Here is a 25,985-nt window from a genome sequence, read left to right on the forward strand (position 1 = left end):
ATGTAAACCTATACAGCTAAGCGAGCCAGCCACCCAGGTACAGCGGAACCAAAGGACGAAACATTAGAACTTGTTGGTGGGAAGACACACTCCTAATTTTGGACAGGATACATCCAAGAATCATGGCATAAATGGTGGAATGCATCAGAAAATTCAAACTTTGGTTTTACTCATCCTTTTGTTGCTCCTACAAAATGATATCAGATGATCTTGGAGGAACTTTTCATGTCTAAGAAACGGGACTGTTCAGGCCCCTGTGAAATAACTGCCAGTACTAGTTCACAACACATGTGGACTAAACCAGCCCAATTTACTGCTGAGCTTCAACAAGGGGTTTTTACAAGGCTTAACAGAAATACTAACAATGTAACAGAGAAATCACCTCTGACAGGTCCTTTGCAATAAATGAATACACAGAGAACATATGTTCTTCATGTATAGCTTGAATTTCATTATAATGTAAATTACATTATAAAATTACAAATATAAGCTTAAAGAAAAGCATTGATTAGAGTAGAAATATTTTATTTTAATAATGTGTTAATCTACTAAAGTCCTCTCTGTCCACCTTGCAGAACGGACAAGGTTAAGACGATGCTTTAAATTGACATCCTTAACACTTCTAGTGTGTTTAAACTTACCAAGTTTAATGCTATTTTAGCATCATTTTTGCTTCTGACTTCTATATAGCATGAACATTATATATTTAGTTATATACAAGTTGTAAATATGATAGCATACTTAAAGTAGAATAATATCAAAATATTTAAAAATATGTCTAAATTTTAAAAACTCTCAAGTATCAGTTTTATTTTGGTTTTTCTTGATAATCTAAAAAGTAACAAAGAAAAATGATAAAAAGACAGAAAAATTCTTTTACAGGTCTGTGGCCATTTGAATTAAGTTAACATCAACTATGAGATCAATACAAATTGATTTGGGGTGATCTACATTACGGTGACTTTTTGTTTAAAATTCCCTAATAGAAGTGGAACATATTATTTCAAAGTAGAAAGAGAAAGGTATCTATTTTACCCAACAAGAGAATATGCCAATATCTTTTTATTCTGGAAAACTAAAGCCAGAATCTTGAAAACTAGTCAGTGAAAACAAGGAAGCAAATACAAACCAATGCACACATGTGCGTGTGTGTGTACACACACACACACACTCTCTGTGACACAGCCCCAACTCTTTTAATCCCCCAGACCCAGGGCAGTGTTGACGTGATTAAACTACTGTAAGCCACGGCCTTTGTAGTCTGTACTTTTACATGTTTACTGTATATGCTCACAATACTGTATTTATCTACTGGACAAATCGGACAAATCTGACGTCCTATGTAAGTATTTTAAGTGTACGGTATCATATGTGCAAAATTCAGCTGGGAATCCTTTTCAGGCTGTGCTTCAGTCTGCTCTTGGAACACTTAATTCTGGGATGGTAACCAATAGCATTCTCTTTACCGGCCCATTTATTTCTCTTTCTGTTGATTGTACTGAATAATGGAACCATGCATCCAGTGCCTAGAAACAAAGAAACAAACCACTCTGTCTTTGTGACTGTCGATCTGTTGTTACCTCACTAAGAAAGTCTGTCTAGGGCTCCCAGGAAGCAGCAGGTAGACAAGACAGAAAGAGAAGTTCATCAAGGGAAACCAGAGAAAACATGTTTTCCTTCAGGTTGGAAGCCAGGTACATGAACGGCCAAACCTTCCTTATAACCAAAATTCTCCTGGTTAGTAAGCATGTCTAGCAGCCAGCGCAAAGAAAGTTCTCTTGCTAACACTGTTCCATTTCACCAGCTGCAAGTGAAAGGAAAGAACAGAAAAACAAACGAAAGAAAAATATTCTGATAGATGTACCTACTCACTGCCTGCCTCCCAGCCCGTCTCTAACTGGAGCTAACAAACTGGCATCTGCTTTAAAAAGAATCAACCAGTAAAGGGTCTGGTCAATTGTGATTTAAATGAGACAATCAAGTTTCTTGGCCCATAAAGTCAAGAGGACCAGAATATGACCAATTTGTGAAATCGTTGCTTAAGCAACTCCCTTTGGCAGCAAATTCTCTCTGTGACAGCCACATTTTCTTTCCCTGCTTTCTTAACTTTAATATTATATAGTTATAACGCTTTTAACACTCAAAAAAACCAAGATCCATACCACTAAATTTTATCCCCAAATAAGTTTATTCCAATGACTTTCTTCAATCTGATCTGACTTTGTCATTTTCTTCTTCTCTTTTCACTGTCTCTTTCTTCCCACGTGGAACCCTGCACTAGGCGACTTTCTGACTCTTATACAAGCATCCGTTAAGATCTTATCCTCAGGACCAGTACACTCTATATTTCCTTTTTTCTTTTCTCTTAATATGGCACTAGGCAAGGAAGGTGTCAGAAGACTTTGAGATCTTATAGAACTACCTATAACTTTCCTACTTCACTCACTGAACAAAGAAATGCAGCCAGATGAATGGGGGAAGACTGCTTTTAAACTTTGAATGTTCTGGGACTTCAAGTCTATTTCCTGCAAAATACCCCTGAGCTACTCCAACACACTCTTGTTTGCCAACTCTGAAGGTGGGCATAAAACCATGTGCTCGATGACTTAATAGGCAGTATAGTCCAGTGGGTCCCAAACAATTGCGTGTGATGAAGCTTTCTATTACTAAATGTGAAAAATAAGGAACACATTGGTATATATCAAAATATGCACACATATACATGTACACGTATACATGTAAAATTGCCAGCCATTCTTTATTAGAGATTCTGATCTGCTAGTTTATCAGTAGAAATTGAGGTTTCTTTTATGAAATGATGGTGATGATAAATGATGTTGCTATTTCATTTGTTTGTCTTTTTAATGTGTGCTTACTTAGCAGAGTAAATAATCTGAAAACCCTATATCAGTCCTCTAATTTTTATTATACTATTATTACGTTTTCTAGTTTATCGTAGCCAACTTTCCCTACCTGTGCTCCGCTCAGATCTTCTGGTGGGTTCTGTGTGCCCACCCTCCAGACCTGCTTGCTTTCTCCTAAGGGCTTCCAAATGCAGCCTTCTTCAGAGAACTGCCTGGGCTCCTGGAGCCTCTGCATCCAGAGGGGAATGTGCCTGGAAGATTTCCATTCCTTTTCCTACTTCCTCAGCCCATAGCTCAAGACACATGGGTGCAGGGGTGTAAGAGCCCAGCTCCCTAGCAAGTTTGCCTCCAGGCAGACAGGGACTTCAGGTGACATTGCATCCTGGCCTGACTTCTTCCCTTCCCTCCAGCACTTTCCCCACTCCCTGCCCAGTTTCTCCAGGAGCACTTCCATAACAAACCGTTTGCACAAGAATAGTCCTCTCCAGGTCTGCTTCTGGGAAACTGGACCCCAAAGCTCTGGGAAATCCCAAAGTCTGGAAACCACTAGTCTAGATCTTAAGAATGCCACTCCTGCGCTTGCAGCCCTTCAACAGCTGGTTCTTACACTCTTGGACTCTCCTCACTTCTTCGAACACCAAGCTCTCACCTCAGGATTTCACCTCTGCCTGTGCTTTCTCTCTCCACTTTTCCTATCCAAAATAATCCCTCAACCCTCTGGTCTCAGTTACGTCTCTTCCTCAGGGAAGGCCTCTCTGAGCCCCACAGATGAAGTGTTTCCCTCCACAACAGACGCTCTCTGCGATATCACAGTCTTCCAGGCTGGCCTGTGAACTCAAAGAACAGGAGCCAGGTCTGTCTGCCTCTCTGTTTTGTTCCTGGCAGTGAACTGGCAGAGAAGGTGTTAATCTTTCTGACTGTCTAAAGAAATTCGCAAAATGTTAATAGTTACTGAATCTGGGCAGAAGAATTGCAGGGGTTTTTTTTCCTGTATATTTTCTTTTTTGGTATTTTCTAACAAGTTTTTCAAGCAATGAAACATCTATTGATTTCATAATCAGTAAAATTTAAAAAGTTCTTTATTATTCTGCCAATAATATATACTGGTTAGATTCTTTTTCTCTTCAAATTTAATGGTATTTTCTGTGGAATAAAGCTAAAAATCAGTTATGCAAATTAGAGATACATCTGTAAATAAAGTTGTCACTTTAATCCCAATCACACACTACAAGTCTCAGCTAGGAACCCACGAGCATGATTTATATTCAAAATCAGTTAGGCAGACGTTAAGTTTTCAATTAGCAGAAAGACATTACATGTTTCTTAGATCTCATCCCCAAATTTGTTCAGCTTTTTAGGAAAAAAGTAAGTAACTCTGTAAGAAAGAGGCAAAGAATGACAGAGTCCAATAAAAGAATTCTCACATAAGGAAGGATCCTATCTGAAGTACTGTTTTCCTCTCAGGAAAAAAAAAAAAGCTGTATATTAAAGGACGCTGGTTTTCTGTGTTTTAAAAAAATTGATTCATTAATAATATTGTTCACAATGAATTATCAAAGTAGTTCTGAAAAGAACAGATAAAGATTATACCAGCAGTCTCCAGCTTGAGTTGAGCAGTACTCTGCATTGCTGTCCTGGTGGGCTGGAGAGGTGTCCCTTAGAGCCAAGGGGACAGGGACTTCAAGGATGCAGTGTGTCAGGTGGCAGTTGATCCCTGGCCCCACTCCTCCTCCACTGGCAGCCGGGGTCCTACAGTTTAACGGGTGCCCACAAACTGCTCTGTCGCTAGAATAAGCTCATAAAGGCAAGGATTTTGTCTATTTTTGTTAAGTGTTCACTGATGCATTTCCAGTACCTAGAACAATGCTTAGCAATGGTAATGCACAAATATGTAATGAATGAATGAACTCATAAAGTCATAGAAAGACCTAAAAACTGATAATATCAACAAGTAATAGAAAAATGGGCAGATACTATGATCAGATTTGTTTACAAATCAAATTTGTTCAAATTACTTCAGACAATGCTTCCAATAAAAAAAGACCTCCAATATTAAAACAACCAAAACCTTTCAGTCATGTAACTTGGTCATTAAAAAATGAGTCTTACCTTACTTCAGCTGGCGGGCTTGGGGAATAGGGATTTGCAGAACAAGCTAGAATTCTAATGACTGCTCCAGGGTGATAGGTTTCCAGAACATGAACAGCTGTAGGATACACCTGATGTTCAAAAGTAAGTTCCACATAGTCTTGGCTCTGAAAATTAGGCGGTGTCCTCTTGAATGGCAAGGAAGCACTAGGACACTGATCCCACCATGTTCCATAAGTTCGAAACACAGCTGTCTGGGTGAAGTCACCGGAATTTGGGAATACATTTGGTACACCTGCCAAATTCCACATAGTATAGGACATACTATTCTCACTTCCATAATGGGAACTGAAATCCACTACTTCTTTGGCATACTGGACCACCTCTGCCTTGAGAGGGGAAGTCCGGCTGTTTGATTCTATGGGTCTATGGCTGTTCATCATTTCTCCTCTTGTAGCTGTCCTGGCTCGGCGCCAAAGGCATATATAATAAAACATAGTCAGAACTGTTAACATGGGGAAGACTGGTGACATCTAGATGTGAATTATGAAGCTTCAAAAGGTCAGGTGTCCTCAGTAAGACGCATGAACTCTTTGAAGGATGTTCTAAAAAAATGAATGGCTTGGTGAAGTAAAATAATTTAAATAAGCAGAAAAATGCATGAAGAAGCTAATAAACAGGGTTTTTATTCAATGTAATCTCCCAGAATGAAACTAAGGAACAAAACTCACTGTAAATGTGAATCTCTGGTATAATTTATGTAATGTATTTTTAAGAAACCTAAATATTGAAAATGAATACAATTTTATGCTATACGGGAAGCAAAACTGATATTATAAGGCAATGGAAGATGTATGATCCAAAAAGTCCTATTTTATACAAAATTATAACTATCCTTCAAGAAAGCCCTTGAACCTTTAAAATTAAAATTATTTAAAATATATGGTGAACTGCTGAAATACTATAAATCCAAAAGAATCTTAGGCATTTTATAATTTCACGTTTTAGTAAATAATTCCCTATTGTTAATTATTACTCACTTCTAAACACACTAAGTACATGTTTCACATTATGGGAATATAGCTTTCTGGAGCTGACGGTTAATCCAGACGAGCTAAATTAACTGCCTTACACATCACAGATCACCAGACAGTGTTTAATTTATAACCCTTAGCATTATTTGTTAGGGCAGTCCCTGGCTGGCTGGCATCTGGTTTGTTGCCAGCTACTCTTAGAAATCACTCACTCCAGATAGAATGGTCACAGGACACACACACGAAATGCAAAAGTTGGCATCCATCCATGCGGCTTGAAAATTGCATGCTCATTTCAGGTACAAAAGTTGAAATGTGACATTCTTTTACCTGTAAGACAAGAGTTTTAGAAAATAATTTATTTCCAACTTAGTAAGTCAAATCTCCCAAAAAGATTATCATCATAGATAAAAAGCTACTTCTTAGACACAGCATTTTCTAATTGAATGAGTCACATTTTTGTGGAAAATTTTAAATAATATATTTTTTAAATTTTAGGATAGAATGTAATAAAAATACAATAATGAACCCTTTCTATATAGAGGTTGCAGACCCATAGCTTATGGGTCATACTATGCTGGCAGATATTTTATGGGGGCCAAACAGTGTTTTTTTAAATTTGGACTAGTTTGCAACCTTTAACAACTGAGAGGACCCCTGTGAAAAGAGGCCTGAGCTCTTCCGGAGGCCACTATTGCTGTTCCCACCCAGCTCTACTAGTTTATAACACATGCCTGATCCCTGTCCGCATTGAGTGGGTAACCTCTTGTCTACACAAACAGGGAAATCAACATACTTATTTTTGTACCTGTAAAGTCTCGAGTTTAACTTCTAAGTAAAGAAGGAGAATGTACCAACTTTTCTTCATAGAGAAACGTGCTAGGCTTTCAAAACTTTAGCATTAAGATTATAAAACATTAAATGTCCCTCACACTCAAAAATCTCCCATGGTTTTTTCTTACCACAAGATATAATCTAAATTCTTTGGTTTGACGCTTCAAGGCTATCCTCAAGCTAGCCCCATTTCTTCTTGTCTAACCCAATAAATTCAGTCAACTTCTAAACATTCTTCATGTTTTACCTCGAGTCTCACTACCTCATCATTTCTTTTCCGACCACTTTATTCCACATAAGCAGGCTATTCTCCGGCACCTACTGGCACCATCTTTGTATCAAATGTATACCCTAGCTCTACAAGGGCCTACATCAGGACCAAGTTTTTGAAGGAGAGAATCTAGCCAAATATCTTGATTTCTCAAAGTACTCAATACACAGTAGGCACCAAATATTTGACATGTTGACAGGTGATGAACAAACAAATTTATACCGAGCTAAAATAATTTAAAATTACATAACAGCATCCTTCTGCCTCTCAATCTCAGCCATATCCACACACACTGAAATGAATGACAAAATACAACCAGTAAACCAGCAAATAAAGACCTGAGCTTGAAACAAATGAGGAAAATTCAAGGTGTGAGAAACAAAGAGGAAAAGTCAAAGAGCTGAGAGCAGGAGCTGAAGCTGATATGACTCATGCAACCAGTTATAGGCCATAATGGTTATCAGGGAACTTTCTAACACCTATGCAGAGAGGTTATTTCAAGCCACAGGGTACATTTGGAAGGACTTTTATAAAGCCAAAACTTAAGAAAGATCACCCTATCTTTGAAACCAGGAATGTGAAAGCTTAGCTCACTGGCCAGGAAGTCCAAGGAGACATGACATCAACTTAGGCAATGGGGGAAAGTCACCAGAGGAAATCAGAACCCTGCTAGGCAAGTACCATGCATAGTGTGGGCCTAAATTCACACTACCCTATGCTTTATTATCCCCACCTCAAGCCAAAAAATGTAAAAAGAAAAAGTAGTCCTGAACTGGTAAACCTTTAGGACCTGGTGGGGGCAGATGAAGACCTCTTTGCAGGGATGCTTCCACAACACTGAACAGACGACACTGTTACGTCACAGTACAGTTACAGTAAAGATGCAGCACAGCGAAAACTTTCAGACCATGAGAGAACAGGAACCACGATGAGGCGGAGTCAGTAGGTAGACTGTGGAGGAACTCGCACCCCACCAATAAGAAATAACGGAACAATCTGAATAAGACTTTTGCTATAGAAGAGTAACAAAGCATGTACCAAAATAAACAAGGTGTTTCTGCAGCACACATTCCTAGTGCTGATGTTTCATGAATCAACGAGCAAGATTCACCTCAGGAAGTGTAACACCCAGGGCTGAAGAATAGGTCATATTATAAACACAGGAAAAAGTAATTATCTAGTATATCACTTCTTTACTCAAACATTTCATCCACCATAAATATAAATCTGTCAAACAAAAAAATATTTTGCAGCTGCACAAATCTCAAATCCTTAACACCAAATTTTGAAATGATGCAGCTCTTTCTTTTACCATATATACTTTATTTCAAAATAGGCTCCTAGGCAAATTAAGAAGCGTTATGTTCCACAGAGGTTATTTGGTCCTTCTCTTTCTTAAAAGAATTAATGAAATACACTTAAATTGCAAAAATAAAATTCAGGAAATAACACTTTGCAAGTATCCAACTCAATGGAGAGATGAGCTAATCTGGAAGATTGTGGCTGCGCTATTGCTGGAAGTCTTCGCGGGAAGGACAGAAAACTTTATCTCCCAAGGTGCATGGATGAGTTTGACAGCATAATTGTCGGACATCACTTCTCACTCCACGGTCTATAAACGGCTTCAGCGAGGCGTCTTTCAATTTCTTTATAAAACTCCACTTATCAGAAAGTAAAAGTTTTATAAAACCAAAGAAACATCCATAAAGTAAGATACCACCATTTAGTGAACTTTCACAATGATTCTTGGCAAAAAGATTGAGACAAATTGTGAAAGTCAAATTCTATTTGACACACCAAGCCACAAACTTTGTAACTGTTTCCCAGCTAGCTTTTACTATTGTAGGTTATGGGATATCAAAAGTAGCAAGATTGTCATACGGGCAATATCATTTTTAAGCTGTTTTAAAGTTAAGCAAAATTTTGCATTGAGGCAACATTTGTAAAAGTGAGTTATAAATGGTAGATACATGTATTACATGTTCAAATTTCTTCAGTGCAGAAATGTAAATAGATGCTTTATATCTTCCAACTATGGATAACAATAATCTTTAGAGTTCGTTTTTTGTGAGGTAAAGCTAAAAACGACACAAGAAATTTTTGAAAGAAGGAAAAGCAGTGTATAGTAAACTGAAAAAGCAAATATATTTATTCTTTTCCCAGCGATACTATCTGAAAGAATGTAATGAAGTTAAAACCTGTTTTTGAAAATAAACAAGGCACAGAAATAAAAAAAGGAAATGTGCAAACCCACTGTTAACATCCTTCGCTGATTCTAAACTCCTTTCCAACCAAGATGATGCATGAAAGTGTTTTGGGGGTGGGGAAGAACATATGGAGAAGAAAGGATAGCTCACTCTTCTTTTCCCTGGGAAATGAAGCTGAAAAAGGGAATAGACCCATAGTCTCAGGACTCATGTGGGCAGCAACGACCAATGAGAAGTCCAAATTGTCCATGTACTGCCTGGACTTTTGCCAAGGCATGGAGGCAATCTGTGATAACCAATGAATATCCCAATGGGCAATGAACCAAATGCAAAAGACACAGTAACCATTTGATGAGGAGAACGGGACTCAAAGACAAAATGATTTTTCCCACCTGGTGCAGATAAATAAATATTAGTCTGCTACACTAAATTTACCCAGAAGGGTGATTATAAAAAAATACCTTTCGGGAGACATTTTCTTTTCCAGTTCACTCAAAACACTAATTTTAAAGACTCAAAACACATAAAAAGATTCTTTCCATTTAACAAAATTAGAAATAGGGTGATCTTTATTTTATTAGCTGTTTAATCCAATCACTTATCAACGATGGTTATGAGGTGAGAAATTCTCTGCAACACACTGAACTTTTATCCCAGCACAGTCAAGGAACACAAAACAACAGCCATTTTAACTTGTATCATGAGACTTTCAGACTCCTTGGGAAACAACTTGCTTTATACGACATGATTTTATCATAATACAACTTTACTTTCAACCACATCTTTCATATTATAAAGTGCTTAACAAAGTTAAATAATACAATTACAGAGAAAGCAATAACAGTGGAAAAGAGAAATTAAGAGGTACAGACAAGGGAGAACATATGTTTACTACTGAGATTTGAAGTGAGATGGGGAGTCGATGAGGCGGAGAGAAGCAGGATGGCAGGAACCGCAGAGAAGACGGCTTGTGCTTGGGCAGAGGAACAAGGAGGAAGGGAAAGGACTTTGCACGAACTAAACAAAAGGACGCAATTGGAATGAACCCGAGCCAGGAAAACGCAAAGGCTAGGTTCACAGTGTGATGATCTAACCAGGAAAACAAGTCTAAAACTCAAAAGAGCACTCTCACTTTAAAGTCAAAAGATATACAGAAAGATAGAAAGGACAGGCAATAAGGCACAGCCAGATATTGAAGGCAAGTCATAACACAATACTTACTTGCAAAATAGCCCACACAGACAAGACAAATGAAGTGATAGAAAAATCGAGGGCTTAGGCAGCTTGGCAGCATAGTACCAAAATATAACAGAGCGCATAACGAGGTAACCAATCAAAAGTAAAGACTGAACTTTAAATGTTACCATTTCTGAATCCTGTTGAAATTGATGGGGAGATACTATTTTGAGGAAGACTTTTCTGGTGGAGTTTAGAAATCAAGACATTGGGGAACGGAGGAAACTATCAATCGAGAAGAGTGGAATTATATTTGAATTTGGTGTAGCAGCTGACACTCATAACCAGTCCTCTTTCCTGGCCCGCCCCCTCTAGGCTTCTATGCCACCACATGCTCTTCTATCTCCTTCCGCCTCTCTGATGACCTCTGCTCAGTCTCCTCCCTGGGTCTTCTTCTTCCTCATTCTCAAATATATAGAGGTACCATTAAAGGATGGCTGTCTTTTTGCTAAAATGATACATAAGAACGTTCCATCTACCTTGGCACCAGCCTTCCCCACTCCCTTCCACTCCCGCGCACCCACCACCCTCACTGTAGACCCACCAGAACATCTACCTCGCCCTCACTTGCACATTTGCTTTCACATCTCAGCATCTTCAAGTCTTCCTCCGAGGCTGGGTTGCTCTGGAACGCCCTCGCTCTTCCTCTGCTTCGCACCCTCTTATTCATCCTTTAAGGTCAGGTTCAGACCTTATCCATCACACACTTTTTCTTTGCTCTTACATTTTGTTCACTTTTTCTTACATGCTAAGATATTTTTCTACCCTAATAGACTATGAATTCCTCAAATTCAGAGGATGTGTCTTAATTATAACTATACCCTTAGGGCCTAGCACATGCTAATATATGCTCAATAAACATTTGTTCTGTTTTTTGAAAATTGGCAGAGTTGATGGCAGCAGAAGATTAAAATAAACACAGAAATGAAACCAGTGATTCTTCAAGATAAGGCATACGTGGACCAGAAAAATGAGGCAAAAAACCTTCCATGTATTGATATAGAGAAAAAGAGGGAAAAAATGTATAACAAAAACCGAAACACAATAGCTAAGAATCAAATGTATGACTTTTGAAACCATCCAATAAGGACTAGTACATATATTGAAATTTTACTGTTCAAAGAGAACATAAAAAAGTTATAACTTCTGTTAGTACAAAAGCAGCCCCTGAAGATATAAGACACTTGATCTTGGCCACAAAGAAACTCTGATTGAAATTAAAGAAAGATTCATGAAAGAGGTGACTGGAGAGGGAAAAGAAAGCTATTTTCTCACAAGGATTTTTTTGAACGTCCCAAATCTATATCAAGACCATAGGGTGATTATGGGAAACTGGAAAAACTATGAATGAAAAGAAGTTCTTTAAAAAAAGGATAACCTAAGAGCAAGAGGGAAGAGAGAGGCCAAGAGAGGCAATCACATAAGAGCAGGTGTAAAAAGACAGGTTGATACTTCTGGTATTAGACATGCTGGGGAGGAGCACAGGCCAAGTGTCAGCAAAAGCATCCCTTTTTCTTCATCATCATTATTTCATTCCAATGTGTGTACCAAAAACATGTATCAGGAAGAAGACTACTGGGGACGAAATATTACAACTTTATGTGCCTCTGTCTTCCTCTATGTAAATTCTCCTCCAATCAAAATATTTCTATTATGATTATAGTTTTTAATCAACAAGGCCCCAATCTAGAATAAATAGGTAGAGTCCTTCACTGAACCAAGTCAATGAACAGAGAGAACAGAGCCTCCTGTCCAGCTTCAGAGTTCTCTTTTTGCTGTTTTTTTGGTTTGCTTTTCATCTCGAAGATTGACCCTGAGCTAACATCTATTGCCAATCTTCCTCTTTTGGCTTGAGGAAGATTGTCACTGAGCTAACACCTGTGCCAATCTTCCCCTACTTTATATGGGATGCCACCACAGCATGGCTTGACCAGTGGTGCTAGATCTGCACCCAGGATCCAAACCTGCAAACCCCGGGCTGCCAAAGCGGAGCCTGCGAATTTAACCACTACGACACTGGGCCCACTCCCAGCTTCAGAGCTTCCTGAAAATCCAGGCAAATAAAGCTTAAGGAGAAGGCAGGGGAAACAAACAGGAAGCGATAGATAAATGGCAAGCAATAGGATATACTGGGGTATTTGGTGTCAAACTAATTAGGCCTGGCCTGACCTTGTTTTTCCAAAAGGGCCTGACATGGCCATCGAGCATGAATTGTATATCTGCCTTAAGTATTTATTATGTCCCAAAGACAAGAACAATGCCCTTTAAGATAAACAAAGATGTAACTTCCCCCACACTGGCATTTCCTTAAGGATAAGCATCTCTCCCTAGGCTAGGAATTGATTGCTGACCTGCTGTGACCACCCAGCTGGAGACCACAGACCTGCTACCTGCTGTATTCATCAATTGCTATGTGAATCGCTGTACGGGCCAGGCAACCTCAAGTGAATGTTGTAAAAGGGACACTCCTATCATACGTGATACACGTTCTTTGACAGTATATAACCACTCTGCCCACCCCCACTTCTTCAGAGTGCTCCATTCCTTTGTGAAAAGACTCTCCCAGGCTATATGGTCCTCAGATCTGGCTCATAATAAACTCACCCCAATTGTGATTTATAGATTGGTTATCGATTATTTGCATCGAAAAAAGAAAAACCTAAAGGCCAAGGAAAACTCTTGAAAACCAAAGAGATAAGCAGTACGTCTCTTTCTTCTACAAATCAAAATAGGTTTCAAAAATACAAAAAAGGTGGAACCCAGTGGGCTCTTCAAAACTCTTGCTGAGTTAATGAAGAACTGGCAAGGACTAAGCAAGAAGCACCTAAGAAGTCGAGCTGGGAATGAACTCGTCCGAAAACAAGGGATGAGACAGAGAACCAATTTAAACTAGGAATTGAGAACAGTTAATTCTGCAGGATGTTTCCTCTCTCCTCTTTCTTGCCTAGACTTTAACAAGCATATATAAATTTATGAAATATTTCATAAGCAACCTTTAGCAGCAAGAAAAAGAAATTAAGGAATCATTTTTTTTTTTTTTAAAAAGCAGAGTTGTAGAATAAGTGAATGGTGATTTTCTGATAAGATGGATCTAGAAATGCTCTTCCTGCCCAAGGTACAAAGTGACAAGGAAGGACATGTTTCTAATTAGACAGGTATGATAATACAAAGCACCTTAGATAAAATGCCACTATGCTAATATTATCTGTATTTTACCATGGGTAAGAACAGACCATCTGAATGGGAAGACTACAAATTTAGAATAACCCTAAGTCTTTAGGAGATGTACAATGTACATTTAACTAAAACCTAGAATATTAAAAATTAGGAATACTTGACTGAGGATAATTTTTGTGTACATGTGAGGAAGATTGGCCCTGAGCTAACATCTGTTGCTAATCTTCCTCTTTTTGCTTGAGGAAGATAGGCCCTGAGCTAACATCTGTGCCAATCTTCCTCTGTTTTTTGTGGGATGCTGCCGCAGCATGGGTTGATAAGCAGTGCTGGGTCCATGCCCGGGACTGGAACCTGCAAACCTGGTCTACCAATGCAGAGCACGAAAACTTCACCATCACACCACTGGGCTGGCCTCTGACTGAGGATAATTTTAATGGATGTACTAAAGAGAAAAAATAATGTCTCTCTCCAGCTATTAAAAACCATAAAGTAAATGTGAATTTACTTTAGCCGAATTCTAGCTATACATTTTTGTATGTTAAAACAAAGAGCACTTTACATAATAAAAATATACTGAATTTAGTTAGCCTTTGTAACAAAAATCCTAGTGCAAGATCATAGGTATGCCACTGTCAGCCATTCAAGCTAAAAGAACAATTAACTAAAATGGTGTATTACTATTAAATTAACTTTGGGATATAATTTACATTCCAAAACATGTACTCCATTTTAAGTGCACAGTTGAATGAGTTTTGACAAAGACATAGACCAGTGTACACCACAACCAAGATATGGACATAGACTATGTCCATCCTCCCAATCATCCATGCCCTCCCTGGGCCAGGAATAAACTGATCTGCTTGCTGTCACTATAAATCAGATTGTCCTTTATTCAAGAATCACATGTAAGAGAAATATGCATGTACTTTGTGTCCAGGTTATTCTGCTCAGCGTTATCTTTAAGATTTATCCCTGTTATTACGTGTCAGTGGTTTGTTCCATTTTCTTGCTGAATCATATCCATTGTATGGACATATCCATTCCCCTGTTGATAGACACCTGGATTGTTTCTAGTGCTAAAATGTTTTCAAAATGGCTGTAGCATTTTGCGTTTCCAGCAGCAATATACGAGAGTTCCAGCTGCTCCACATCCTCACCAACAGTTAATATTTTCAGTCTTTAGCCATTCCAGTGGGTGAGTGGTAGTATCTTGTGGTATTAATTTGCATTTCTCAATTGACTAATAATGATGTGGAGAATCTTTTCATGTCCTTACTTGCCATTTGTATCTTCTTTAGTGAAATGTCTAGTTTGACCATTTTTTAAATAGGCGTTTTTTTTTTTGTTGAGTTGTAAGAGTTCTTTATATATTCTAAATACAAGCTCTTTATCAAATATATGTTCTGCAAATATTTCCTCCCAGTCTGTGCTTGCCTTTTCATTTACTTGATAATATCTTTTAAACAGAAAAGTTTTCCATTTTTATTAAGTCTAATCATCATTTTTTATGCCACATTTTTGTGGGTCCTAGCAAACATTTTACTTAAGAGCAGTAGCAGGCATAGTGTCCAAAAGGTAAACCCTGGGATGGACAGTATTTAATATTTTAAATCTAGGAACCATTAATTACGGATTAATCAAATTTTAAGATGTTACCAAACTGCATACTGCAAACACTTCCAGTGGGAATGCAAAGTGGTATAGCCACTTTGGAAAAGTTTGGCAGATTATTATAAAGTTCAACATACCCTTACCAACCACCCAGCAATACCACTCTTGGATATTTACCCAAGTGTATTGAAAACCTATATTCAAACACAGGTGTATAGCAGATTTATTCATAATCACGCCAACCTGGAAACATCTAACATGTCCTTCAACAGGTGAATGGATAAACAGTGGTCCCTCCATACAACGAAATACTACTCAGTAACAAAAAAGAATGAATCACTGATTCATGCAATAGCACAGATGAATCTTACAATGCATTTTATAAGTGAAAGAAGCCATGCCCAAATGCTACAGATTAAACAATTTCATTTACACGATACTCTGGAAAAGACAAAACTACAGGGAAGGCAAAAACATCAGTGGTTGCCAGGGAGGTAGGGGAGAAGACAGGGTTGATTCCAATGACTAGAAAGGGGTAGCAATTCTACAAAGGAATTCTTAGGGTGACGGAACTGTTCTACATGCTTTTGTCTTCAGTCTTTGTTTTGGACCAAAATAAGTCAAGTAGAAGATCTGAAACTCCAGCATCGGCTTGTTTATGGGCCTCCTAGCTTATCAATCTGTTCTTCATCAGCACACCCTGAGAGACAGCTACGAGTTGGCATGTCCTACCCATTCATTACACGCAGAGCAAAGCCTGATCACAGAGCCCCAACCACTCAGCTGGCCTGAGGGAACTACTTGGCCAGAAAAGAGCATAGTGACCTTCATGACTTCACAAAGACTCCTGACCAGGAACAATATCAATATAGTGAATATAGCTCCGCATTTATATATACGAGTAGAATTAGTCATCTTAAAGATGCGGGAAAAGTTGGGCGATTAGAGCAAAGGGTTTCCAATAATGGTTAATGCAAAAATATAGGAGGATCATTTTAAAGTAATTACTGTTATTGTTAGTGTGAATTAATCAGGTATTGGATCCATAAAACAAGTACAAGCTAATTTTTTAAAATTTTTAAGTTCCCAGAAATTAAAAAGATGGTGGTCAAAATAAGTTAAAAATGAAAATAATGATAGGTGACCCAGAACACAGATTCAAGAAGAGACTGAAGCTGATGAAAATTCAAGCAAATGTTAGAAGATATGCAATATTCTGGAAATTCTAAAGGAAAAGAGCTGACTCAAACTCTTATTCACATAGAAAACAACAAAACGAAAATATTTCTAGACATGCAAGTGTACTTCCCATAACTCTTTTTGAAAACATTACTCAAGAAAGCATTTTAGTCAAAGAACAAATGAATTAAAATAAATAATTTTAAAGAGGAAGATACAATGTTCCAGTAATCAGTGACCTTATAGTTAAATTCAAATCATTATAGATACAGTACTGGTAAAGTTGAAAAGGATGGTTAGAGAAAAAAACAGAAGATAAGTAATAAAAAAAAGAAATCAAATCAATAAAACCAAGAATGTGAGGAAAGCAAGGAGTCAAGGTCCCACCTTATTAAATGGAATTGTGAGAGCAACAGAAAGTCATTTATAGATGGTTTTAAAATTTCCAAACTTGCAAAGGGGAGAAAAAAAGGAAATATGAATAGGTTAAATTTTCCTATTAAAAGATAAACTCTTTTGTGGGCCAGCCTAGTAGCATAGTGATTAAGTTTATGCACTCTGCTTCAGTAGCCCAGGGTTTATAGGTTCATCCCCCAGGCGTGGACCTAGCACCACTCATCAAGCCATGCTGTGGCGGCATCCCACATAAAATAGAGGAAGATTGGCACAGATGTTAGCTCAGGGCCAATCTTCCTCACCAAAAAAAAGGAAAAAGATAAACCCCTTTGCACAAGAGATCCTTATAATGGAAATGTTCTGTATTTAGACTATGGTGGTAGTCACAAGATCTACATAAAATTGCAGAGAACTAAACACGTACACACACGTCTGTAAAACGGATGAAATCTGGATAAGACCTGTGGGTTGTAACAATGTCAATTTCCTGGTTGTAATATTGTACTACAGTTAGGCAACATGTTACCATAAGGGGAAACTGGGTGAAGTAAACACAGGATCTCTCTGCATTATTTCTTATAATTGCATGTGAATCTATAATTATCTTTAAAATAAAGTTTTTTAAAAATGCAAATAAATAAATAAAGGCAAACTTTCAAATTGGAGGGGAAAACTGGAAGGAAAAGTAAGTCCAGCTATAAGATGTTGATGTTTATAGGAGAGGCAAGTAAAGCAAAATGATGAAGAATAGCTGAAAACAAACACATGGGCAACAATGAGATCTATCCGGTACACAAAAAACTGAGAGATAGCAACAGTAATGTCAGACAATGTAGAGTCCAAGGCAAAAATCATTAAACAAGGCAGAAAAAGATACTTTATATTTTGTAAGATTAAAATCCACTAAGAACCATCTCTGTAATCTATAAGGATGAAATCAACCAAATTCCTGGTCACAGGAGACTAATATATTTTGCTTACTGATTTTCCAGTTTTGAGAAAACAATAAATAAAGATACAGCATGTTATGAAAATGTGTTAAGTCAAAACAACAAGGAAAGGACAGCTTATTAAAATAAATGTTTTGAGAAAATGACCAGACATTTTTAAAAGTAAGTTTAGAATACTATAGCATTTTTAAAAAATCTAAATATATGATACAAAATATCCAATTAGAGAATATGTACAAAGAGTATTTTAATAATCTTCAGGTGTAAACTCAGACCATAAAGGAAGAGAATAACAGAAATGATATCACATACAAGATTTCTATATAGCAAAAGCTCCCAGAAATAGCATTAAATAAAGAGATTATGAAAAAGTTCTAGCAAATGGCACACCAAGTCATTAATAGCTACCATATGTAAAGAGTTACCACAAATTAATAAGAAAAAGAGGAACACTTAAACAGAAAACTAAGCAAAGAATATGAAAGAGTAACAAAAGATTACAAATGGCCAATAAACATTTACAGATATTCAACTCCATCAATAAGCAAAGAAATACAAAATTACAACAATAATAAAAGTTTCCATCCATAAAATTACTAAAATGTACAAAATGACTGTATCATCTTAGCAGTAATTGTTTTGAGACAATTCTTCACAAGTCTCTCACACGTTTGCATGTCTTATAAGCAGGAGTACTGATGGCCTTTGTTCCAGACTATCTTTTCAAGGGTGTTTATATAGCAAACATCCTTTGCAGATAAAGACAGCTTTCCTTCTGGAGTAGAGGGCAGGTTTGTTTACTACCCAGCATAATAAAGATAATCTCTCTCTAGTGCAGAGTTTAAGCAGGTTTACTTGCAGCCCATTATGAAAGAGTCAGGTTCCCTAAGCTCAGGGTTCCTTTCCTGTAATGCAATCTACTACATGTGCTAGAGTCATCTGGCCGTTGTCACATCACCCTGCAGAAACTGGGGCTCAAGGAAGCACCACAAGAAATGTGATACTCTGGCTACCGTTGTTGCTCTGCTTTGTCTCTGACCCAGGAGTCTCATGTCTTCTGCCAGTATCCACGAAACTGTTAGCTTGCAAGTAGGGTAAAATCTCAGATCCTTGACAATTCTCAGCAATGACGTGGCAGCAGCAGCATTCTTATAAACTGTATAAATTTACTCTTACAACAACCTTTTGAAGAGCAATATTCCATAATCCATCATATTTTAAAATGTATGTAGCCTTTCACCCAGGAATTGCACATCTAAGCACTTACACTAAGGAAATTAACAAACATGCAAATACATACATACAAAAAGGATCTCTGTAGTATTGTTTGTAATGGAAATAAATTTGGAATAGTGTAAATATGAACAGGGGATTGGTTAAATAAATTTTGGTTATTCCTACAATGAAATACCAAAAAGACTTTAAAAAGATAATGTTATATGCACTGACATAGAAATATGCTCATCAATTATTACTGACTGGAAGTTATAGAAAATTATAGATAATACACTGCAACTTATGAAACAAACTTATGTAGACTTATTCACATGTATTTTCAATGTCTGGAAGGAGAAAGAACAAATGATTAAATAGAGATGATCTCTGGGAAATGGGGTCATAAGGTAGGTGGGCACATGACATTTTCATTTTCTCCTTTGGCTATTTCTGTATTACTTGACTTCTTTTTTCTAAGACATACATTTACTTTATAATCAAATAGAGTTTCAAAGCATCTACTATAGCAACACCTGAAAATTCATTATATTTAAGATGTCCAGTTGGGATGGTAAAATACAAATGGACGTGAAGCGGTCTCAGGGATCACTCCTACAGGCATTTATCGTGTAGAGCTGCTAGAACCAGGTACGGAATGTCCCAAGTCACAGCTGATGCGGAGAGACACACTACACTTGCTAATACACAATGCAAAGTCAGGAAATGCAAATCAAAACTACAGTGAGATACCATCTCACACCCATCAGAATGGCTATCATTAAAAAGACAAGAAATAATGAGTATTGGAGAGGATGTGGAGAAAAGGGAACCCTCGTACAATGCTGGTGGGAATGCAAACTGATGCATCCACTATGGAAAACAGTACAGAGATTTCTCAAAAAGTTAAAAATAGAAATACCATATGAGCCAACTATTCTACTTTTGGGTATTTATCCAAAGAATGTGAAAACATTAATTCGAAAAGATCTATGTATCCCTATGTTCATTGCAGCAGTATTCACAATAGCCAAGACTTGCGAGCAACCCAAGTGCCCATCAATGGATGAATGGATAAAGAAGATGTGGTATATATATATACATATACAATGGAATACTACTCAGCCATAAAAAAGAGGAAATTGTGTGATTTTTGACAACATGGATGCACCTTGAGAGTTTTTTGCTAAGCAAAACAAGTATGACAGAGAAAGACAATTACTGTATGGGGGCCAGCCTAGTGATGCAGTGGTTAAGTTAGTGCATTTCACTTTGACAGCCTGGGGTTTGCAGGTTCTGATCCCAGGAAAGGCACCTACACACCACTCATCAAGACACATTGTGGAGGAATCCCACATACAAAATAGAGGAAGACTGACACAGGTGTTAGCTTACTGACAATGTTCCTCAAGCAAAAAGAAGAAGATTGGCAAGAGATGTTAGTTTAGGGCCAATCTTCCTCACCAAAAAAAAAAAAGAGGGGAGAGAGACAGAAAGGATTACTGTATGACTTCACTCACATGTCGAAGATAAACAAACAAATGCATAGATAGGGAGAACAGATTGGTGGTTACCAGAGGGGAAGGGGGTACAAAAGGGATAAAGGGGCACATACATATGGTGACAGATGGAAACTAGACTTTTGGTGGTGAACACAATGCAGTCTATACATAAGCCAAAATATAATGATGTACATCTGAAATTTACATGATGTTATAAACCAATGTGACCTCAATAAAATAAAGAGAGATGCAGATTTTTAATTGAGCTGCTTCTCTATGTACAACTCTTGAGGAGCAACTCTACGTGGGGAGTTCTGAGTTAACAGGAGAGGGAATTTATTTAACAATGGTTAATTATTGACTGACCATGGCAAAGGCAAGCTGAAAAATAGAACTTCGACAATAGGCAAGAAACTTTAAAGGAAGGGAAGAAAGGAGAAAAACAAGGAAATCAACTTACCCCCACTAAATTTATTCATCCCCAAAATATTTAGTGATATCTACAATATGCCAGGCAGTATTTAAATCACTAGATATTAAAACACATTCTAAAGCTAGAGTAATAAGAACAGCATGGCATTAGCACCAGAAGCCAGAGGTCACTGAATAACAGTTCAGAAAAAGTCCCAAGGATATACAAGAATTAGAGCCTAGAATAAATACAGTATTTGTTATCAGTAGGAAAAAACATCACTCAACAAATGATGATCCCAGTCACTGGCTAACAATTTTGGGAAAAAAAGTTAGAGCCTTATTTCCTTTTTCACACTAAAATATGGTTGAGGTAGGTTAAAGATTTAAATACGAAAAATAGGAGCATTAAAAGTGCTAGAAGAAAACAAAGGTGGATATTTATATACAATTCATGTGTCCAATAGTCTTTTTAAGAGGACACGACAATTAGCTCCATGAAGTTAAGACAGAGAAATGCTGATCACGGGAAAATTAAGAGGATGAGGCACTGAAACCAAAACAGTCAAGGAAGAAGGAGCAGTTTTTGTTAACCGACCACAGGGAAAGCAAAAGATAGACAGTTAACAATATTTTAAGATGCCACTGTACAGACGACTACAATTGCATCACTGGATCATAGCATGAGTAAAAAGGAATTAACCATCTTACATTGACCTGACCTCTCCGATTTTCAGGTCCATTACAGAAGGGAAGACCATGAAAATGCAGGGTTCAGAAAAGCCAAAATTTGGGACAGTAGTTACAAAAAAAGAGTTGATACTCGGAAAGGAAAAATGGAAAGAAGGATCCAATTCAATGAACAATTACACAGTCATTACAATTACTATGGGGTAATGCACACTGCCACTAGAAAGAAAAGTACACTGTGCCTTTCCCCCAAGAACTTAATATCTAATAAAGTACTATAGGTGTATGGATGTATCAGAAAAATCTCCCTCTAGTCAACCAACAGGTACAATATGTAATAGAGGAGAACAGAAGCATCAAGCGAATTTTAAGGGAAAACTGTGCCTATATTCTGAACTTAAGAAACCGCGGAGGCCAGGCCGGGAAGCAGTAAAGGCAGCTTGTGTGCTCAAACAGGCCAGAACAAGCAAGATCGCCGCACCTGGTGTCAGAGAGCATTCCAGGGCATAAAACCAGACATGGTGTCCTGCCAGCAAAACTACCTGACCACTCAGGTTTCTATCAGTTTGACTTTCTTTCTAATCATTTGTATATTTCAATTAGTGAATGCATCCCGGGCCTTTGTGGCAATGAGCATTTGGGAAACCATCAAGGAAATCCAAAACCACTCTCACTGCAAACACGTTGACAAGGAGGCCAAGTGGATGTTCATCATCACACTACACTCTAAGGACATCCCTAAACATAGAAACAAGGTTGCAGCCGGGTAGCTTGTGGCCGTTCGGAAGAAAGACATGAGCCTGGTTAGGCAAAACCCATCAGATGCCAGAGGGCAATCAAGGAAGTACGCACAGCAGCAATAACTACCCAGGCAGCCGGTGGCCAACCCGGGACTGCAGTCAGCCAGCCCCGCAGACCCCGCGGGGTAAACCATCACGCGCCGCGCGCACGTAGGGGCAACGCCCCACGCCCTGCGGACACGCTGGTGCAGAGAAGCGGCGCCCAAGTCACGTCAGCGGATTTTAGGGTCCCCAGCAAGCTCCGCCAGAGCAGCGCAGACTTTGGGGGAGGGACGACCGGCGGGGACCTCACCCGGGCGCCCAGGCTCCCCTAAGCGCGGCGCTCCGCCACGGCCTGGCCCCGCCCCAACGCCGAAGGAGCAAGACAGAGACCCTCGGGAGGAAGAAGTAAAGGGCCGTACCCTGCAGCGTCCGGGAGAGGCGCGCGCCGCAGGCTTCACCAGCGACCGGCCAGCGCGGGAGCCCCGCCCAGAGCGACCCGGAAGGAAGACAAGAGGAGGGGCGGGGCCTGGAGGCGGGGCGGGGCCTGCGGGTGGGGCGGGGCCTGCGGGTGGGGCGGGGCCTGGGGCGGGACGGGGGGAGGCGGGGCGCTGCGCCAGCTGGAGGCCCTCCGCAGCGTCTGGACCGCCTTCTCCCAGGCCGAGGGGAGGAGCTTCCAGCTGGTTTCCCAGCCCCGGTGGTGCCCTATAAATTGCCAGTTGCGCTCCAGTGGGCAGTGGTTGCAAACCCATTGCAGGAGTATTTCCTTCCTCCCACCGGCCTGCCACCTGTAGGGTAGTCCTGCTAGGGCTTCTTCAGTCCCAAGTTGGTGGGTGAGGTGATACATAGGGATTACAGGTGGTAAAGCCCTTAGAGGAAAAGTGGAACATAAATTATAGGCACTCTAAAGGCATAATTCACCAAGTTTGCAAACCTCTTCTGCCCCAGATAACAAATCCTTCCTGCAGGTTCATCTCTCTTCCAACATTCTGAAGCCCGTGATCATTCCCTCTGATGAAGAAGATGCGCTCATGGGCTTCCTTACTCAGTTGTTTTTATTTATTTTCAGTAGATACAATGTCACCCTTTTTTTAGTTTGCATCATATTTATCTCGTTACAAGGTTTCTGTTAAGATGCAAGAACATTTAATAATGAAGAGATGTTAAACTACACATTACTTGCTATCTAATTTGCTCCTAAAAGGCAAAATAGTAAGGATATTTATTTATAAATTATATACATGAACTGAGCTGATACATGATGTGCAGTGTCAATTGTATCCAAAAATGAAGATTTTGAAAAGAAAGTGAAGCTTAATCTGCATCCCACCCCCAAACCCCCTTGCGTATGGCCAACATTTAGTGACTTTCTTCCAAAGAACGTGGAAAGGAGGGAAGAGTATCGTGGAGAAACCTGGTAAATAGTACCTTAGTGAGATGAAAGTTAACACCATCAGCAGTAAGCTGAGTTGATAGCATGCACCCTGATATGGTGTGAGGAGAAGGGAGCTTCATCTCTCTGCTGTTCTTCTTCAAAACCTGTGAATCCCGTCTAACCCTGAGACAACATCAGAAAACCCAGATATCCTACAAAATACCTGAACAAGCTGTCAAGTTAATGAAAAAGAAAAGCAAGGAAAAACTGAGAAATTGTCACAGACCAGAGTGGACTTAGGAGGCAGCACTACTATACGTAACACAATATTTTGAATGGGAACCACAAACAGAAAAAGAACATTGGTGGGAAAACTAGTGAAATTGGAATAAAAAGTGGCACTTAGTTAATAGTAATGTACCAGTGTTGGTTTCTTAGTTGTAACAAATGTACTATTGTAATGTAAGATGTTAAAAGTGGAAAACCCATAAGTAGTGTAAGGAAACCCTATGTACCATTGTTACAACTTTGCTGTAAGTCTCAGCCTATTCCAAAATCAAAAGTGGATTACAAATAATAAGTTAACTTATGAATAAGTAAATAAAACTAACTCTTTTATGGTTACCAGTGAGACTCAATTGAGTTGATGCCTTTAGGGTACTTTGCCCCAGTCTAACTAAAGCACTTTCTCATTTCTAACACAATTTCTGGATAAACTTTTCATTGAAGTATAAAATAGACTCAGACAAGGACACGAAATATGAGGGTAGAGTTTGATGAAAAGTGAACACACCCATGTGTTCACCACTCCGATCAAAAAATAGATCATTGCTGGCACTCAGAAACACCCCACTTCACCTCCTAAATCTTCCCTTTCCTCCTCCCAAAGGTAACCATTATCCTGACTTTTGATACCACAGGTTAATTTTGCTAAGTTTTTGTCTTTATGTAGATGGACCCATACATTATACAGTCTTTCGAGTCTGGCTTCTTTCTCTCAACATTAGCTTTGTGTATAGTTTTTCGTGTTGTTGAGTGTAGTGGTAGTTTCTTGAGTTTCTATTGTATAATTATACCATAATTTATTTATCTATTCTACTCTTGATGGACATTGAGCTGTTTTTAGTTTTGATTGTTATAAACAATGCTGCTATGAACATTCTTATTCATATCTTTTCGTGCATATCTTTTGCATGCCACTCCGTGCATTTTCATCTCCTCGGTGTCTAAGAGATGTGGTAGCTGGTGGTGTTATTTGTTTAGTGTTTTTGGTGAGTTTTGTTTTTAAAGGCACTTAAAGTGCTGCTTGGAAAGTATATAAGTTTATATTTAAGAAAAGGAGAAGATTAGGGCAAAGTTCCATTTCTCTGACTAGCCGGAATTTTAGTCATCACTGCTCAATCTCCCCTTCCTCCAACCTTCTCGTCTCGAGGGCCAAGCCATTGCCATGCTTTGTTTCCTGAAGAAGAGCCAAGTGAGGCCATGGAAAAGGGCGATACTTATCAGTTAGTGATGGCGCTGATTTAATGGATGAACTAATGCCTAGTTATTAAAAGGAATGTTGTTTGGAGCTGAATAGCATCCCACGCTGTAACAGGACTATTACAAATAAAGAAAGTCCCAACAAAGCTTAACTGTGCCTAAAGTCACGAGCTTAGCAAGCTGGTTATGATCCATTCTATGTGAGCTTCAAAAGTTACAATGTTCTTCTCAGACAGGGAGGCGGGCAAAAAAGCAGCAGGTTCAAAACTCCTCTGTCTCTAACTCTGGAAACACTGACCATCATACCCTCCACTATTTTCAAGTGATTTTTCTGTATCTTAAAGCAAAATGTCTATCAATTATAAACTTTTGGGGTGAAGAGTATGCATGACAATAAGACTGTATCAGGGAGGTAGAGATATTCAGCACATAGCAGAGAGGGCCAAAAACGTGTCCATAATGAGCTCCTGTAGCTTTTCTATCATTGGTTCCCAAGGAAGGTCTTTGGTCAAGTCAAGACCTCTCAGATAATGCAACTCCATGCATTTTCTACATAACTCAGCCAAAATCATTTACCTCTCTGTGAAATCTTAGGTTAACTAGTCTGTTGGAAAGTGGTATTCAGTCAGTAATATTAGTCCAAGGTTTTTAAAAGGCCAGTGGCCAAAGAGCTTGAGTAATAGCCAG

The 25,985-nt window shown here is 38.7% G+C and overlaps 1 protein-coding gene across 9 annotated transcripts in view; it reads right to left on the reverse strand.

The window, feature by feature from the left end:
* Window positions 1-22,999, reverse strand: part of FBXL4 (F-box and leucine rich repeat protein 4) — a 67,019-nt gene extending 44,020 nt beyond the window's left edge. For 2 of the 9 annotated variants that reach the window (XM_070556722.1, XM_070556716.1), the window contains exons 1-3: window positions 22,864-22,974; window positions 6,228-6,316; window positions 4,974-5,557 (exon numbers count right to left, since the gene is read on the reverse strand). In XM_070556722.1, coding sequence (XP_070412823.1) covers window positions 4,974-5,485 — 512 coding nt within the window. In that variant the 5' untranslated portion in view covers window positions 5,486-5,557; window positions 6,228-6,316; window positions 22,864-22,974. Of the gene's footprint in view, window positions 1-4,973; window positions 5,558-6,198; window positions 6,317-22,754 lie in introns of all 9 variants that reach the window. The other 7 variants (XM_070556720.1, XM_070556717.1, XM_070556718.1 and 4 more) reach the window with 7 other exon arrangements.
* Window positions 23,000-25,985: the final 2,986 nt, after the last annotated feature.

This window comes from Equus przewalskii, chromosome 9, assembly GCF_037783145.1.
Source record: "Equus przewalskii isolate Varuska chromosome 9, EquPr2, whole genome shotgun sequence".
NCBI lineage: Eukaryota > Metazoa > Chordata > Mammalia > Perissodactyla > Equidae > Equus > Equus przewalskii.